Below are 19,982 nucleotides of genomic sequence, written 5' to 3'. Positions count from 1 at the left end.
GGGTTTGATTTTTAGAGAAATATACGTGGGAAATACCACTAATTTTTACACAAGGACTGCTAGCTGAAAACACCACAACATCAGGAACAAATGAAACTAGCTTCAAATCATCTAAACCCTTACTTTATGTCTCTCTCTCTCTCTCTCTCTCTCTCTCTCTCTCTCTCTCTCTCTCTCTCTCTCTCTCTCTCTCTCTCTCTCTCTCTGTCTTCCATGCAGTTCATGAACTAATACTGAACTGTGCATGAACTAATTTGTCAGGAATTACTTATTTAATTTTTCATAAGACAGCCCATGTAGTGTGTATGTGAAGTGCTAATCTTGGTAAGGCAGAGGGGCTAAAATTGATTTGAAGGTTTTTAACTTGGAGTCTAGCATTGGTAATTGACTCTGAACTGAATTTATTTGCATTGAGCATTTCCAATTTAACACCAGAATACAAACTTAGTACTTCAACTCTACTCTAATTATACACTGATATGCATTCACCCCCTACTTCCCTCCCCCCATCCCCTCTCCCCTGGCACAAAGACAGACAGTCCAAGAGTTTGTTTACACAGAACTCTGTCTGAGTGTGTGTGTGTGTGTTTATGTCTATGCATGTGAGAGACTCTGTGTGAGTGTGTCTGTGCATGCACATACACTAATTTGTAGAGTGTGTCAGTATCTGGGCTAATTGGCCCAGATGAACACGTTGCAGCCTTCTACTTTAGCAAAGCATTATGGGTAGTAGGGAGGGACTTATCAGCTAGGCACACACTACTGGGCTTTGAAATTAATTAACTTGGTGTGTCGCCCCATAAACACACATGTATGCACATTCTCTCACATTAACTTGTACACACTCATACACTGACATACACACAGTCAGTAGTGTTTGGTGTTGGTGATAATGATAATGGTAATGAATGTTGGCCAGTCAATTTTTTTTTTTTCAAACCAGTTACTGCCTCTGAGTTTATGCTGAGTGATTGGATGTCTAAAGTAGCTGTAGGCACACAGGTTTGTGTGTGTGTGTGTGTGTGTGTGTGTGCGTGTGTGTGTTGTGTGATACTGTGGAGTGTTAGCTGATTAAGTTTTATCCTGAGTCTGACACAGTTTCAGAAAATTATATTTGGTTTTCTTCATCTTAGGAAAAATATTACACTGAATCATTTTTTTATTTCTGTGTATGCATTAGTTGGATACACTGCAGTAAAATCTTTTGCCTTATGTACAGTGTGAAAACATTTTTCTATTCATACTCTGAATACCTCATAAAGTTGTTATTTTGTGTGTTAATAGAAAAGTGTGATCCACATAGCTGAGTTGTTTTTGAATTGCAAAGTATAATATCTTGGACTGTACACCTGCAGAAACATGCACAACCAGTCTCAGGAAGACTTTCACCATTCATTTGTGTTTGTGTCTTGAAGGATTTGGTGTTGAAGGTGCTACGCTGTCTAGAGAGTCCATCTGCAGTAACAAGAGGCAAAGCATTACTACTACTGCTGCTACTAATGCAGGACAACTCACACACACTGCTTTATTGCTGTCAGCACAGGTAAATACACACTAACACATACCCACACACAGGCATGCACTCACACATAGAGAAGTGTCTGTCATACACATTTAAAATGTCCTTTGCTCCCATATAGATTATTATATGTACATTTTTTTATTTGGCCAATTGAGCAACAGCTAGAAAGTAGTTCCCATTTGGTCAACCACTCCGACTAATGAAAATTGATTGAATCTTACGTCTCAGGTCTTTATAAAGTTTGATGAACTGAAATTATGTTTAAAGCATTGTGACATGGAAAACATTAAGATTTGACTGTAACTCTGTGCTCTTCAGTAAAAAGTAACATTTTATGTACTCCTACTTAGTTTAGCGGTCGCTCTGCAAAGGACAATAACCAGATGTGATGCAAGACATCAGTGGTTGATCCATCTTGTCTACTATGGAGGACACTGTTTGAAATATTATTTCATTTTGTTACACCATTATTTCATTGAACAGTTACACTTGTTTTAACTGTACTGTGCTGTAACACAGTAATAACACACGAATGCTGCTTGAAAGTGATGTGTCTGTTTAACTGTTATCTTATCACATAGCTCAGTGCACAACTGATACTGACTGACTGTACTGAGATTTGGACCAGTGAAGCTTACTCATAACTCCTCTCAGTCTGTCAGACCAATGGCTAATTAGTTTCTCTGGAATGTAGTTGTCCATGTTCACACATAGACTGAACTTTCAGAGAACAAACAAACCGCATTTATGAATTCCATTTTCATGGTAGGATTCCCCTTTAATTATTTAACGATAGATTTCAGTGTATGTTTTTTTACACAACCACACTGTCACAACTGAAATTGAATTTCTGTATTCAGTTTGGTGGGCCAAATCCATACACTGTAACTTTTTGTTTCTGTGTTATCGTTCATTTCAGAGAAATTCATTCGAAGTCATTTATACTAACCACAACAACTAATCAGCATAAATAATTTGGTGTATATTATACATTATTTAGTTCCAACGAAGCAGTCCTGTTGGTCTACAAGTCATTCCAGGTGGCTAAAAACATTGCAGTTTTCTTCCTATATAATCCACATGCAGCCTACTTCATATACTGGTTACATTTCTGATATACGTCAGCCTGGTAAAGACAGTTAGGTCGGCTGCAGTTCTTTCAGCACCTCAGGAGCTGCTGAAAAACACCTGGTTCTGACTAAAGAGCCAGCCAAACGGAGGTTGGAATTAGTGTTGACTGAGGGGACTGAATGCTTCAGTAGTGCTTAGATGCCATTCATGTCATACTTTAATGCAGATTCCCAGTGACTTGTGCTCATAACATTTTTTTAATTTGCTCATTGACCTCTTGACTGCATTGCCACATAGCAGCTGATCATGTCTGACCAGGCTTATCTCATCATTTTCCCATAGTTTTCTCCAGTCCACAATGAAATGTAACACCGGCATTTTTAGATTTATTCACTCTGGAAAGTATATTAGGGGCAACTTAACGAGGACAGAGAGAAATAGTGTAGTTTTCAGATTTAATCAACTTAGATTAGACTCATAAAGCAAACAGTTTTTTTAGATTATTAATTCAACAAATTTGGTCATTCACGCCATCTGTGGAGTGATTTATCTTGAAGCAAATAAATCACATTCAACACAGTTATCTGTTATTCAAAGCAGCCTGCTTTTAGAAGGGAGACTTCCTTCATAAAAAAAACTGCCTAGGGTTGTTGGCAAGGCATGCAGTTGTACTCTGTGTAACCTTTGTGTTAACTAGCACAGCAGTTGTGGGAATGATAATATAAATGTATATACCCTGGACATTCAGTTTATGCTGCTGCATGTTGTAACTTTACTGGAACTTCAAATGGTTCATTATATGTGGTTGTCCTGTGTTTCACCCCTCACTAACTTGCAATGCAGATGTGAATGTGCATTGCTCATATGCATATGCATATGCATGATATACAGTGTGTGTGTGTGTGTGTGTGTGTGTGTGTGTGTATATATATATACATACATACACACACACACACACACACACACACACACACAGTTCCCCTGGTAATGTATGACCAGTTGGTATTTCAGTTTGCCCCAAATTACTGGCATATGGATTCTTGTAAGTATTTTTCTTATCTCTTCTCTCTCTCACCCTCTGTATCTCTCCATGTTTTTCTTTCTAACCAAGTTTGTTTTCTTTTGTATTGAAATGCTTACCTTCTATTTCTCTATCTCTCTCAGTCTCTTTTCCTCTTTCTCCACTATGGCTATCTTACATGGACTGCCAGATTAGAGTACAGGTAATGTTAGTTGGAGTGGGGTTTGTTGACACAATCAGTGATCTTTGTTACAGTTAATACACCACTTTATTACTCTTGACAGATAATCACAGAACTGCTCTTTAGGAGCTCTCCAAGTTCATTATCAATGAAGTCCAGTATTTTGCCAATTAAATGTCATTAAATACATTAATTGTTTTACAAAATTTTGCACATTTCTGACAAAAGTAAGTATTTTGGAAGATGTCATTATGAATAATAAATTTACTTGCTGTGTGATTGTGGTGTTGATGGACACTCATGTCCAATAATTCAAAGTACAAAGGAAATAAAAGACCTAGTCTCACCTGGAAATAATTCAAACAAATTGGTTGTGAGGATTGTAATTGGTCATGTGGTTAGGAATATCATGAAAAACAAAAAACGACAATTTTCTTCTCTGGTGAATTGTCTTCTAAAATAAAGTGTCTTTGGGAAAACATTTTGTTTCCAAATTTTAGCAGTAACATTCCAAACCTGCAGTTTGATTGTCATCTATCAGCTCGTCTTTGGTCATTTCCTTTTAGTACAAACTGTTACAGCACATTGCTTCCTGGGACACTGCCTACACATTATACCATAAAGAACAATAGATCGCATGTACTCATGGGAGTATATCCTCTGGAACTGGGACACAGACACAGTCAGTAGCAGGAAATGAAAATGAAGCAGCAAGATTTTGTCATTTAGTATCTTTTTTGATTAGACCAGTTTCCCTAAGAGACAGCCTTGTTTGGCCTGTCATGATCACTACTTTTGTTGGATGATATATTGTGGCTGTTGCTGGCATCATGTTGGCTAAACAGTTTTATATAAACAAACACATATGTAAACACAATGGGCAATATTTGGGGTAAGCAAATCATCAATCATGATAATTAATTATCATGGCATTAATTTCCAGAGCATCATTTCATGGGTCTAATGATTTTGCTTTCTTACATTTAGGTATGAAAATAAAATTTCTTAAAATCTAAACAGAACCTGCTTTTACACATAACCCTAAAAAAGAATTAAGGTATTTTTGTTTCTCACTTCCTCTTCATTTATTTCCCTCCTTTTGCCTGTCTTTCACTCTAACATTCATACACTCTCTCTGTCTCTCTCCTCTCACTGGCTCTGTTCACTGTGTTAGAGCTGTCAGAGTTGACCTGCCTGTCTCTCTCCCACCGAGCACTCTGCATGATTCAACCACACACGTCTTTCCCTCAGTCCTGCTCTCACCCAGGCACGTTGTGTTTAATTAGCTCCTCAGTGGTGTGAAAGTGTGTGTGTGTTCACGTTCATTCGTTTGTGTGTTTGTGTATGTGTTTTTCTCTGTATGAGGTAAACTTGTGCAGGCCCCACTGAGGAAGTGTCAAGATGGCCACTGGGAGTAGAGTGAGATGGCTTTCAACAGACAGTCTCACACACACACACACACACACACACACACACGGAGCAGGCCACTTGTAGGTCAGTTGTGTGTGAGTACTTTGTGATTCTCCCACAGTGACTGACAGAGAGGTGGCAAGTTTGTCCCTTTTTTATTTAGCAATCTGGAAAAATGGCTGCAAGACTAACATAGGAACATGCAGGCAAGTGTGACAGGGAAACAAATAGACAGACAGATAGGAAGCAGGCATGGATAGAGGGACAGACTGGTCAGCAACTACTCAGACATACATGTATAGTAGATTGAAAGGTAGACTTATGGCCATTTATTATTAGATAATAGTGCGATTGATTCCATTCCATCTTGTGCTGTAATTAGATAATGATAAATTAGCAAAAATTTCTAAAAACATATTTTCACTTTGTCATTATGGCTTAGTGAGTGTGGACCGAGTGTGGCAAAATGGCACTTTTATCCATTTAAAATTAAATCTACGACACAATAAAGTGTGCAAATAGTGACTGGGTTTGAATATTTTGTGAAACAACTGTATATAATCAAAATTATTCATGCAGCAAACCTTTGTGGAACAAGAAATGAACATAGCCTTGACACCCTTTGATACTTACACTGCCTTATCTGCGTGAAATCCCTCTTTTCTACCTCATCATGTGTCTCTTGCTTGTAATTGCTTAATTTCATTTGGTCATTGTTAATCATACCATTGTATTTAACACCTATAACATGCCATTAGGGTATTGTTGGGAGCGATTGTTTTCATTCCAATGTTGCCAACTAGACAGGAGTCATTTATTTGACTGTGACTGTTGATTACTTAGATGTTGGTGAGGTTGTTCTTTACAATCATTTGAAACACGGCATGTAATTAAATGGTGCATAAAGATAATATTAGCATAACTAGTAATTTGCAGGTCTGTCTCAATGGAAAAGCTCAAGGTTAAGCTGGAGGTGAACATTATTATGACCTGCTAAAGGCCATGGTTTGTCTTTTCTTTCATATTCTTTTTATTAGCATTTATTATTCTATTATTTATTCAATTTGCACAAACCCCATAATTATAAGGAAAACTGGAAAAATGTAACACTCTGGAGCCCTAAAATAGTGGCAGTTGCTGTGTCAGATACCCTATGACCGTAATCCTGAATGACAATGTTATGTGTATCATTATGAAGAAAAATACTAAATTCACAACTGAATTCTCCAAACTGTCTGCACATCTGCCATTCTAAAGCTTAGAATCGGTATTTGTTAACAAATATGATCTCTCTGAGTCTCCCTGGATGGGTCTGCATTCATTCTTGCTCATCCTTGTGTGTGCCCTGATACACATATGTGTGGGTGTGTTTGTGTGCCAGTAATGAATATCAGTTAGCAATGGTAACCTTTCTGCTCTGCTCTGAATTTGTGAATAGAATATTATTGATTACTGTTCAATACACGCAGTCTGATGAGAATAAAGATTTTCTCCAACCGAGGGCCAGCCTGTCTTGTTTGTCTCGTTTTTGCCCAGTTTCCCTGCCCCATCTTTTTTATGTATCCTGTCAAAATTTTATAGCTCTCTGACTAGAATCATATTGTTAATGTGTAATCATTTACTTGTTAGTCATAAAGCTGATACCAATGGGCATCTCACGTTCTTGAAACACTGATATATTGGTGATACTACATCAGATCTACAAACAGATCTGAAAATAAATTGTTTTTTTTTTTCTATTTTGACTTTCATTGTATGTGTGTATGTGTGTTTCTTTCTCTCCAGACTTGTCATGTACCTAGAGAGAGACCTGCGCAAAGCTACACCTCTAAGAGAGAACCTCAGCCAATCAGGATATCTGTCTCAGTGTCTGGACTTAGTGATTGTATATCTGAGTAGCACTGCACCACTGATACTGGGTACAGACAGATACACGTGCACACACACACACACACACACACACACACTCACAGCTAGCTGTGGTAAAAAAAAAAATGTGAAAAACAGTCAAATATGGTTTGTGTTTCTACGTAACCCCATAAACCCTCTACTTTCTCCCCTTCTCATCTCATATCCCCTTCTGTCTCCTATCCTCTCTCTAGAGGATGTCTTGTGTGCATTGAAAGATGTGATTGGGAGGAGACACCCATCTACAACCCAGAGCAGACAGCTTAAACACACTCTCCCTACAATGTCTGTACTGCTGGAACTTCTTTCATCACAGGTAACTAGGACTAGAAGGAATATTTTTCACAGTTTGAGTTGAATGTTCTGGCATTATGTCAAGGTTAATGACATAGATTTTCTAATAAATTACCAATACCTGTTGTTAGTATTGAAAACAACTTTGTCCATCTACTTTCACTTGTAAGTCACTTTGGATTAAAGCAAATGAGCCAATGAGTAAAATGTAAATGTATATTGCAAGTCAGTGATTTCATTAACTAACTTTCATAACTTTCATTAACATTGACTAATAGTTAACAAATATATAATGTTCTGATTTAGGTTAGTGACAGATGGATAAATGTGGCTATAGTTCTGACACTGTACACCATTTCTTCTTTCTTTCTTTTTTTGTGCTTCTTTGTCTCATCTGAACTGTGTGTCTGACTCTGCCTTCTCACAGGTCTTTCGATCTCAAATTGTAATTGAAGAGTTTCTGGCTCAGACTGGTTTGCTGCTTGTAAGTGTTTGGTAATACAGATTACATGTTTTGATGTGTACTGTCTCCATATCAGAGTGATTGTTTTATGAACTACTTATACTGTTGAAACTAGGCTCCACTTGGACATTTTGAATATGAAATTGTTTGACATCTTAAAACATACAGCGACATCCCAACAAGTGATTAAGACAATTGGGATAATATAAGAAGTACTTTCAATTTGCAGTTCTTAAATATTTCACAAAGAATACATGGCTAAAAAAGAAAACAGTCTTCACTTTCCATGGCACAGTAAAATTATCTTGACTAAGTATTGCTGAAGTTCTTCACTGATGTGTCATTTCTTTTTCTCAGAACTATATCACCTTTATAGAGTCCAGTGAAACAAATCTGGCCAGTGCCGTGGGTGAGTTACTCTTTCAATTACTACAATGGTAGATATGGTAATACATATAGGTATGCTAATACATATCTACTATGTCATTTTCTAATAAGCTATACTTGGCATTCACTTTTCTTGTGATTAGCTCTGCGTTTTTCTTCTATTCAGTGTTTTATCTTTATGTTTAATTGTATTATATTAGCTGATGCTTTTCTGTAAGTCTTAATTGTACTACACCTGCTGTTTTTGAAATTTTACATACATTTTCTTTACCTGATTTATTTAAGACGCATACATTTTAGCAACTGAAGTTTAGTTGTGAAGGTTGCACTTTAATACACCTTTGGATAATATTAATATATGGAATATGTGGAGAGAAACAGATATATCCTTAAAGAGACAGAGGTGGCATTGAAGGGGGTTCATAATAACAAACATACTCCAGCTGTTTGCTCACAAATTGAATACACCCAGATGTTGGTGCAGGAGAGTCAGTTTCTGGTCAATATGTAGGTCATCCTCCACTTTTACTGAGGAGCTGATTCAGTAGAGCTAAATGATATTTGACCCCCCTCCAGGTGTAGCAGTATGTGAGGAATTGATTAGGACATCGCTATCCATTGCAGAAGTCCTGAGTCAGCACCATGCTCTCATCACTCCCCATCATAGTGTTGTAAGTATGCATGCAAGCAAGTATGCAGATGACTTCCTGAGTCATTGTCTGTTTACCTGATACAGAGTGTTTGTGAATGTTTGAGTGCGTGTGTGTCTGTCTGTTTTTGTGTGACTGGCTACTTGTCTGTTTGTCTGACTGACTGATTGTCTACAGAAAATTTAATGAAGAAATATGAGACAGATATGTGATATTCTACATCAGTACTTTTGAGACAACTTGTCATCATCCTGGTATTCTTAGGAAAACATAAGTAATTCATAAGTTGCTTTGCTGTGATAGAACACTTGCACAAAACAAATGAGGGCTACAAAATAGTTAAGTTAATTTTGGAGTGTTCCCATGAATATCTCCAGTTTTTGTCCATTTCAAATAGTTGCCCCGGGTTTGATATTTATTGTGTGTCTTCCACTCTACTAAACCCGTCTGTTAGTGGTCAGAGGACACAGGGTCAACTTGTGGGCAATTAGGCAAGACACTAATCAACTATTGAGCCAACAGAGCCTCATCAGATCTGTTTGTTCATGTGTGTGTCTGTTTGTAGGAGTATGTGTATGTGCATGTGATAGGATGAGGAGATTGTGTTTAATGACTATTGATGTATGGAAGTGGTGAGCAGGAGGAAGCAGACAGGATGTAGGGAGAGAAAAGAAAAGAGATGAGGAGTAGAGGAAAGGAGCACAGAGGAGTCTTGCTGCTATTGAGAGTCAATAACACAGGAAGACACTTTAATTACCATCAGCCAGCTCAGATTAACTTTTATTGCCCATTGGACAAGGAGACACACGCATGTTTGAGTTAGTTTATGTCTCTGAATTCCTATCACTGAGAAAAGTTTGCAGTAAGTTTTGCCCCCATAATGTTTTTGTTTTTAAATAAGCCACTTTCTAACTTAAACCAAGTGGGCATGACCAGGAATGTGCAATTAAATTCTAATATATGGTGGCCCTGAAGACCGAAACACAACACCGTTTCACAAAATACATCGTATTTCAAAACACAACAACCTATCAGATTATTGAATAGGGTGGGAAAACACTTCAAGTTTGTGATTGGACAGAACCCAAGTAAATCCAGTGCTGGTTGTGCTAAGGTTAGTTGCATCAGCTGGAGGGGTGCTCTGAACTCTACAATGCTGACCGGTGGTTGTTTGTCAGCCAACTGATGATGCTCTGGTCATGTGTTAAAGTTAACTAGAGTGATAGTTACATGGAAATCCTTTAGATCACTAACTCTGCTCTGATAAATTGGCCCCTCTGATGTTGAAGAGTAGTTACCCCATCTCCTCAGTCCTCATTCTTTCAAGCATGCTTTCAGGGTTCAATGGGACATTGTAATGGCATAATATGTGGGAAGCATATTGAGAATTACATCATATGAATGTCCTTTTTTAAAATATCCCCCCATAAATCTCTACCATCATTTCAACTCAGTTTAGAATTTGTGCAAAGATGCTGTTGAGAATAGGAAACAGGAAATGACATTGAACTGTCACTAGGAACTTGGGTTCTGTCTAATCATACAATCATATACATGAAGTGTTTTCCCACCTCTTCTGTAATCGTTTTTTTCATATTTTCTCAAATGTTTGATACAATGCAAACCAACTGGTGGTTCCATTGAACAATACTGAACTGAGTCAGTTAAGTTGTTATTTTTTACAGAATTCTTCACTTTTGCAAATAGAGAATACTATCATCCTCTTTTCAAGTCGGTCTGGCAGCCATAGATGTATTAAGCACCAGTATATACTGTCTATATCCAGGAGCTGCTTGTTATTAGCAGCCCTTTCCTTGTTAAATCAGTGATATGCAGTAAAAAAAAATATGTAGTTTTATGCATGGCTGAATCAACAGTGTTCACATAAGATTTTGTTTACCACTAGCAGAAGTTGAATTTTAAAAGACCAGCTGTTGCCTCTGTTTGATAAATGGTAAAAAAAAATAAAAAAAAAAGTAAAATAAAAAGAGTATACAATATTGCACTTTTTCTAGTCCTATGAGAATACAGATGAAATAACATTTTTCTATTTTTGTAGTCACTGCAAAGCGAACTGAATGAAATTCATCTTTAGTTGCAATTGTGTGGATAGGAAAAATGTCTTTTACACCCCACTGTACAATAGGTAAAGGGATTACGATGTAATACAGCAAAAACAGAGAAATAGGAACAAGAAAGGATTTCAGAGAGTGGAGGGACATATCACCCATAGATAACAGTCCAGAGAAACTGCACCAAGCCTCCCCCCATACAGACACACAAACACACACACACACACTCCATCCAGTCTTTTGATGGTTGTGATATTAATACACAGACCATTAAGTGGTGGACAACATCCTTTGTACTTTTCTTTCTCTGGCTTTCAATGTAATGACCTCACACACACTCACTCTTTGTGTTGTTTCTATGGTAATATTAGTAATCATGCAAATTCATGCAATACAGATTCATGCCTAAATAAAGGCTTTGACAGTTGCGGAAGTACATTTGCGTGCGTGTATGTAAGTGTTTGTATGTGTGTGTGTGTGTGTGTGTGTGTGTGTGTGTGTGTGTGTGATCAAAGAAATCATTCAACAGTGTATTTCCATGGTAATTTGATCCTCTGTGACAGTGGTCTGTGTGGTTGATGTCCACTGAATTAATATAATACAGTGTCTTCTATTCAGTGTAATCTAAAAATATTTCTGTTTTGCTGTATACTAAGTAGGTTTTCAGAGGAAAGACTACTTTATCCCCTCAAGCGAGAGAACATGAGACCAAATTAAACTATTGATGATATTTATACTATTTATCTTAAACAGTTAGATTGAATATGAACTTTAGATATAAAAGCCTTAAGCAAATTGACAGTAGTTTTGCTTGTGCATTTTCTACAAGTTAAATTTCCAGTGCTACAGAATTTTAGCCTGTTTCTAGCCTGCTTCATGTCAGTGGCACTGAGACAAATGAGACATCTGCAGCTGAACTTATACAACACCAGGTTATAATTGACTCCAGACTCTAGCATTGCTTTTATATTGTAGTTAATCAGCCTCTTACTGAGTACTGTTGTCAAGGACCAATACGGTGTAAAATGTGTAAAGTTTTTTGGTCTATTTATGTCTCTTGAAGGTTGTGGATGCCATCCTGCCTCCTCTGACAACACTGGCTTTCAGCAGAAACGGTAAGAGAGATGGTGGGTCATTTCTGAGAGTGAGAAGAGAGAGAGAGAATAGACAGAGAAAATGTGGGCAAGGTGGAGGAGGGAGTGAAGAAGAACAAGGAGCAGAGCAAATGGCAAATAGGAAAGAGTGGAAGAAAAGGGACAGGTTTATAGAGATTGGGGCAAACTGATAAGTGCACAATGTCCACCAGAATGACTTTCACATGTATTGCATGTCATGCTCCCCTTTCTTTCCCCTTGTTTTCTGTCTGAAGAAAAAATGCCCCAAAAAATCTGACACAAAGGAAGATAGATACTTTACATGCATCCACTGCATATTAGGAAGGTAATAAATAGATCAAGAAAGATATGTGGAGGAAAGGGAAATGTTGCGCAAGAGAGGCTAACCTTGAATGTTAAAGGTCATAAAAATCTCTCGCACTAATGAATTGTGCATCTAGTGAAAAGTATCATTGTAATCATCCACTGCAGTGAGTCATTATTGTTTTGTTTCTGTGGGTCAGCACAACAGAGTAGGAATTTGTTTTGTGGAACCAGTTTTTCAGGGTAAAATAACATCCCTGTTCTGTGTGGGGCATTAATACTGTGTATATGTTTCTTGTTATCATGTGATGCTATGTTGTTCTAAAAGAGCTTGTAACATTGAATTGAATTGAATCAAGCGTCTCCGTTATACCATGCATTTGATATGGCATATATGATGTTCAGTTTGTGTGGTTATTACACTGATCTGGTCCAAATATACCATTGAACATCTTTTCCCCTTAGTCTTAAGCTGAGTGACATCTTAAAGCTTGATTTTTGCATTTTTTCATGCATTACAGCTGCCTCTAAATCAAATGTTTCCACAACAGTTCTAATGAAATGGTCAGGATTTTCTTCAATACTATATTAATCCTCTCTTTATTTCTCTGTTTATGTTACAGTGGAGTGGTCTGTGTTTGTTTTGAGGGTGTTGTCCGAACTCAGTCTTGTCCTGCTGGCCCAGGACGGTGATGGTCCTGATGAAGATGAGAAGACAGCTGAAAAAACAGAGAGAAGAGAGGAAGGAGAAAGAGCAGCAGAAGGAAGAGATGAAGGAAACTCTTCCAGTCAAATCTCGGCTCTCATTACTAAATCTCTGCTTCCAAGGTTGGTTAGATTCTTTCTAGGTATCAGCCTAACAGTATTTGGTATCCTCTATTAATTTCTGTTTCTGTAGGAACAGAAAAGACTTACAGGTTCTATGAGTGGCATTTTTACATCAGTACTAGTCTAGTCAGGGTAATTGTGCATATATTGAGATATTAGTGGTGGTATAAGAATCTTTTGATATCATAATCCTACCTTCAGCTCTCATTTAAAATAGAACATACAGAGTTGTTATTGTGTCCTGTTTCTAAGGGTCCTTGTCACATCCTAGCGCTTGTCAGACACAGCTAACTGACAAGCATCTGTGTTTATGAGTGTTGGCATCCAATGATCATACAGTCTGTGGAGAGCAGAGACAGACAAATGCAGTTTGCAGAAGTTCATATCATGACAGACTAACAAATACGAAAGAATACAAAATAGATGTTGACATTGGTGGTGTGTTTTTCTCACTTTCCTTGACATCCTCTATGTGGATCTATACTGTCTCTTCCTAAACCATTATAATCCCTCCCCCCCAAAAAATGTCCTCCTCTCTCTATGTTGTCTTGTTCACTTTTATTTCCACCCCCATTTTTCACCACATCTCTCCATTTTCCTTCCCCTTTACCTCTCAAATTGTACATTTCCTGTTCTCTCCTATTGTAACTCTGTTTTTCCCCTCCCGCTCTTCACCACCCCTCTCTCCAGATCTGTTCCAGTTTACACTCTGTTACTAATGATCAGAACAGTGCATTAAATATTAACACAATGAAATCCAAATGTTGTAGTCATGAATGTTTGTGTTTAGGTATGAGTCTCTTCTTCGAGCAACAGAGCCTGTCCCGCTCTACGCACTCAAACTGCTGGTATCACTGACTGAACACAGCATGCAGATCTGCAGGTACAGTTCACACAGGCACTTCACAAGTCAAACACCATCAATCACATGAAGAGACAGCAAAACATTGTTAAATCGTCATTTATCATATTATCAGCATGATATACTGGTTTGATAATATACATACATTATTTCTTAGAGTAACTGAAATTTGTGGATAATACATTTCTTAATTTGAGATACCTTGTCCCCATTATTCTCATTCTCTATTCAAGACCAGGCTTTGGAAGAGCTGAAGTTTTTTGTAGTCCTGGCAGGCATACACACAAATACACATAGGCACATTTTAGGCGCTCTCTGTGTAATGTTCTAATGCCAAGGCCAGTCATTCCCAGTTCAGTACTGTGAATCACTGCAAACTGTTTTTTATTCACAACCATGCATACACAAACACACACCTGCATAAATGTGCACAAAAACACACGAACTTACCATTGGCAGTGATTTATTTCTATACATATATACACAAATAATCAACCATTGATTGACGTAGCTGATGCACATTTAGACTGAACAGCAATATCAGCTCAGCTGCACCACCACCAGTGATCTACATCGTAAAAGATGCTTTTCACCTACCTTAAAGCCAATATTTTCTACATTAGTAATCAGTTTAGCGGCAGCTATAAGGTGCTGTATCAGCTAAGATGTGTAAATACTTGACATATTGTGCTGATCAACACACTAGCTACTCCTGAAGAGTGTAATGCAGAAATGTAAAGTGGAACGTGCACGCTTTGAATATATGACACAAAACAAAATTACTGCTGCCGTTAAAGTAAGACTCACTGCTGCATAATGTCGAAGTAATATGCTATTCAGATTTTAAAAACATTTCTTGAGGAAGCAGTCATCTGACACCAAAATAAAAAGAGGTAATGATGTGTTGGTTTTGCACAGAGAATCTGCTGATCCCTATTCTAACCATGGGATGACTCACCTGTGTGTGTGTGTGTGTGTGTGTGTGTGTGTGTGTACATGGATGCACTCACTTGTGCGGGCACTGATGTATGTGTGCTTGATAGATGTGTTCTGACAGCAGCTGTCAGTAAGTCTTGATTCTCTGGTCATCTGTCTTCACTTTTCAGCTGTTGACAGACACAGAAAGTGAGGGTGAGAAGAGAGGAGGTTGAGCGAGAGAGAAAATGGGGAAGGCAAGGAGTGGATGGAGGCGTTGTAGAAGGGATAAAAAAAAAGATTGGGAGGGACATTGAGGAAGATGGATAGGAAGAAAGGGTAACACTTGGAATGAAAGAAGATGCTGATGAAGGGAGGGGAATGAGTCTAGAATGGATGAAATGTTGTGAGGTAGCATCAATATGTGTGCATCATCTCTTGGTTCTGAAGAAAAGGTGAGTAAAAGTTAGACAAAAAAGGGTTTAATGCCCCACATGAGCATTTTTTTCAGCTGTGCATTAGCCAGATGGTGGAATTAGGGGCCTCATGTAGCAAACAGTGGTTACACATTTTAGGCTTATTTTAGGCTCTCTAAGTTTAATGTTTTAATGCCAAGGTCAGTGATTCCCAGTTCAGTACTGTGAATCATTGACAAACACACACACCTGCATCAATGTGCACACAAACACACAAACTTGCCATTGGCAGTGTTTTATTTACGACATTCACGACAGTACAAATAGATATACACAAATAAATACAGTCAAACAACCATAGATATTTAAGGATTATTAAGTGATCATAGACATGGAAATGTCCATGGTCAAATATTGTAGCTCATGCATAGTTCTATGTTTCATCTTTAACCTTTCAATAGTAGTAAGCAGTGATTTACAACAACCATCATTGTTAACCATCTGCTTTGTCCTTCCCTTATTTCATTCCCCTCTCCCATCCACTTATTTTATCTACTTATAAACCTCTTATCACTAATATCCTGCTCTCTGTCCGTCTCCATCTATCCCTCCCAACCCCCCAGAGTTCATAGTTCACCCTCATTGGTGAATACGCCCCTACTTCTCTTATCAGTATTACCCCCTCTCGTCTTCATCCTTCTCTTCCTCCCTCTCTCCTCATCCCCCTCTTTCCTTGACACCAGTAAAGTGATGTGAACTTTTCAAATTGGTGTCAGCACTCTTCTCTCTACATCTCTGTTTTTTCTCACACTCTTTTCCTCTGACATTATTAACAGTATTTCAGTTTTTTTCTGTATCCTTCGTTCTCTTTCTCCCACCATCTCTAATTTATTAACATTAGTCCGCATTCCTCTCTTTCTCCGTGCCCTCTCTCCACAACTCTCCCTCCATCACTGCAGTTATACAATCAGAAATTAAATTGCCTGGGTCTTGGTTAGATAAGTGTGGCTATGAAGCCAGCCGTGCGGTAATTAGATGGTAAATTGGGGACATTAACGTTGGGAAGGCAGCCTGCTGTCTCTCTCTGCATTATCACAGCCCAGACACACCTTCAAACAACTACATTTACTATGACCTTTAGCCAAAGAACCTCATGCTGTGTGGTTGTGTGTGTGTGTGTGTGTGTGTGTGTGTGTGTGTGTGTGTGTGTGTGTGTGGCCAGCCATGTATGTTTCAATGTCCTCATATGTATGTCTGTCTGCTAAATGTGTGTGGATCTGGACTTTTCACACATGCCATGGTTATTAACCAGGTATAACACTGTATTTTCTCTTAGTTTAACTGGCTTGGCTATTGTGTTATGACTGTAGAAGAATATCTATCTTAAACAACCTCATCATTTTTGCTTATGTGTTGTTTTTTTCTTCTTTTCTTTCATCCTAAGTTCATAGCATGACATAAACTCAGCCTTGCAAAACCATTACACCATCAAACTGCTATAGTCATTTAAACACCTAAGTCTAAGAAAAGTGGAATCATTAGGTGTTAACACCAAATTGGTTGTTTTCACACGTTAAAAGGATGATATTACATGTAACTGTCTGTTTTACTGGGCGACTCTCAAGAGTGAATAAATGCATGAAAAAATATTTTAAAATATTCTTTAGATGATACAAAAACTCATTAAGGTGTGTCATTTATGAATAATTGGACCATCCTCTAGGGAAGAACTTTCCAGTGCCTTGTGATATAGGCTTATTTGACTAAAATTTCCAACTGCTAAAATATAGCCTCCTGGCTTTATCTTTGGTGTTTATTATCTATTTCTTTTTTAATATTGTAACAAGGTCCATGCTGCCCTTTTGAAATCAAACTAGATTCACTTTTAAAGCTTTAAGTGTTTCGCTGACAGCAGGAGTATCTGACTAGAGTAGGTCAGCTAATGTAGTTTTGTCGTTGTCCATATTGTGATAGTTATTATACTCTCTATTATATAGCTGATGATGTACGACTAATTCAGTAAGGGTTGTCTTATCTGTGTTTGTTCTATTATTGGCAGTCATATTGTGTTCATGTTTGTTCACTGTCTGGTGTTGTACACACTGTCTATTGATGTATGGCTGGTAGTTTAAAGGTGATCCAGTTTATCATGTTGTGCTGGCCTGGCCTGTCCTCTCATCTCTCAGCCTGTCACCTACCTAATGGGAGGCCATCCATCACATCTACAAACACAAACACAGACAGACACATACACACACACACACACACACACACACACAAATTTACCCCTTCATAAAAGACCTAACATAGGGCACCGAACTAAATATAAATCAAATCATTGATCTCTGGATTCATTCATCATGACAAGTAAAAAAACAGTTACATTAAACCTCCATGACCAGTTGTATTCTGGGTCAAAATATCTCATTGATCAGGGGTGAGATGAGACTAGCAGGACTTATTCAAGCTAATAGACTCACCATAAGTTTGCAGAAATTAACTAACAGTAGACTAGCTGTAGACTGAAGCCACTGTTTGGTCCAATAAATTGCAGCTTTTTTTGCAGATGCTGACTGTGAGCTGAGTATATGTTGTAATGAAATGGGAAATATTTTAGCACAAATTAAGATTGAATGAAACTGATCTTGATCTCTGTATAAAAAGTGGATTGCATGACAAAAAAGCGAAGTAATCTGATGCAACAAGGAAAAATAAAATATATATTAGAACGTGGACTATAATCAAGGCAATTGACTGGTGACAGAAAAAATATTTAAATTGTAAAAAAGGAATGTAAAATGTTAAGAAAACTTGTCAACACCTATTGATGGCCATGAAGGACTCTTTTTGTGCTGACCAGATGGATTTCTACCCGAACATTTACCTTTTCGTGACAAAAGCCTCTCATTCAATATACATCATGGTTCTGGTACATTCTGGGAACATTACATTAACTAAAAGGACATTCTTTGTAATGGCAATGTTTGTTGGGAAAAAAAAAACCTCAATTAGACACTGTTGAATCAACCTGTTTAAATACAGGTTTCCATGAGTGGTCTGATGCCTGCTTGACAAACTATAAATCATAGTTAGAATGAAGACAGATTTTTAAATCATGCTTTGTTGCCTTCAGTATATTATCACCTGTCTGACTTCAGCTGGCTTTGTTCCGACTGCAGCCTGAATGCTTTCTTGCTTTCTAATTCACAGAAACACACATGTGCACACAGGTGTGTGTGCATATGTATAGACACTCCAACCACACAGTAATTGATTGTGATACTTAATGAGTAATTGGACAGACTGTCCTTTATAATATATTTTAGACTTCCACATCTCTCTCCCTCTCTCTTCCACCCCGTGTCTCTGCTTTTCTTCAAGTTTTTTCAGTTTGGATTTATCCACATCACTCTTCCCCCTCCTTTCTCCTCATTGCCAAATCTAATCTTCTCTTACCCGATCTTCCCCTTAACTCTCATCTCTTCTTCCTGTGTCCTTCCCTCTCCTCTCACCTCCTTTCACTTCATCTGCTCTCATCGTGTCTCCTCTTTTCGTCTCTCCTCTCTCACCAATTCCACTGGTACCAGACAGGAGTCATTGTAGTGGAACTCCAACCCTAATGAAGATGAAACAGCCCGGTGTGAGTGCAGTTGCAAGTGTGTGTGTGTGTGTGTGTGTGTGTGTGTGCAATGAATTGCTGCTAAATTAAATTAATTCTTCACTCGCCTTTTTCTATCTCCGTTCCAATATGTATTTTCTCTCTCCCTTTCAGGTTGATCAAATGCAGTAGGATCCTACCAACAGTTTTTCAACTCATAATGGTAAGAAACCAGTCTCAGTTAATCAATTAGTTTTCATTCAGACAATCAATAAATCACTTGGTCATTCATTCAGTCAGTGACTTAGTCAGTCTGTCATTGCCACTCTATTTTATTACAGTTCAGCTGTTGTCTACCTTGTTCCTTCTCTTTCCTCTCTCACTCACTCCGTCTAACCCTTATAGATGTGTTTATGTAAATCAGTGTGAGTGGTGTTGACCTATTAGAGGGCTGATGTAATTGACTGGCAGGTCAGCAATAGAGAGGAGGAAGGGTTAATAGAGTGGGAATATGGACTCCGCTATTAAGATTGCACACAAACACATACACACAAACACACAGCACTTGTCTGTTATCAGTGAAGCATAACAATATTTCCAGTGGACAATTTATTTCACCTGACCCTTTTTGCATACGTACATTGTAATGCACCCACCAACAAACATAACACAATCTTTTTTCTGCAAACCAAAACACTTGTGCTGCAGCAAACAATTTATTCTTTACACACACACCCCACATACACACACAAATACGCTCACACATACTCACTTAATAATCAGTGTTCTGCATGGCTGCCCGTCCAGCCCTGACTAGCTGATGCAGAATGTTAAACACTGTTATCCAACGGCCTGATTAACTTCTCCCCTGATTGTTTACTCCTATCTGAACCAGTCATGTCGGCATCCATTAGTGCCGTCTGTATTGCTCACATTTGGATTGATTTATGTTGCCTGAAACACTCT

The 19,982-nt window shown here is 38.0% G+C and overlaps 1 protein-coding gene across 6 annotated transcripts in view; it reads left to right on the top strand.

Moving 5' to 3' along the window:
- The window catches only part of ulk4 (unc-51 like kinase 4), a 72,533-nt gene that overhangs the window by 30,215 nt on the left and 22,336 nt on the right, over window positions 1-19,982 (top strand). For all 6 annotated transcript variants that reach the window (XM_018684371.2, XM_018684363.2, XM_051075775.1 and 3 more), the window contains exons 22-31: window positions 1,416-1,543; window positions 6,991-7,124; window positions 7,308-7,429; window positions 7,835-7,891; window positions 8,228-8,279; window positions 8,834-8,928; window positions 12,043-12,094; window positions 13,021-13,225; window positions 14,016-14,108; window positions 19,191-19,239. In XM_018684371.2, coding sequence (XP_018539887.1) covers window positions 1,416-1,543; window positions 6,991-7,124; window positions 7,308-7,429; window positions 7,835-7,891; window positions 8,228-8,279; window positions 8,834-8,928; window positions 12,043-12,094; window positions 13,021-13,225; window positions 14,016-14,108; window positions 19,191-19,239 — 987 coding nt within the window. The remainder of the gene's footprint in view (window positions 1-1,415; window positions 1,544-6,990; window positions 7,125-7,307; window positions 7,430-7,834; window positions 7,892-8,227; window positions 8,280-8,833; window positions 8,929-12,042; window positions 12,095-13,020; window positions 13,226-14,015; window positions 14,109-19,190; window positions 19,240-19,982) is intronic.

The sequence above is a fragment of the Lates calcarifer genome, linkage group LG15, assembly GCF_001640805.2.
Source record: "Lates calcarifer isolate ASB-BC8 linkage group LG15, TLL_Latcal_v3, whole genome shotgun sequence".
Lineage (NCBI taxonomy): Eukaryota > Metazoa > Chordata > Actinopteri > Centropomidae > Lates > Lates calcarifer.
The sequence above is the reverse complement of the archived record's forward strand: the minus strand, read 5'-3'. Positions and strand labels throughout refer to the sequence as shown.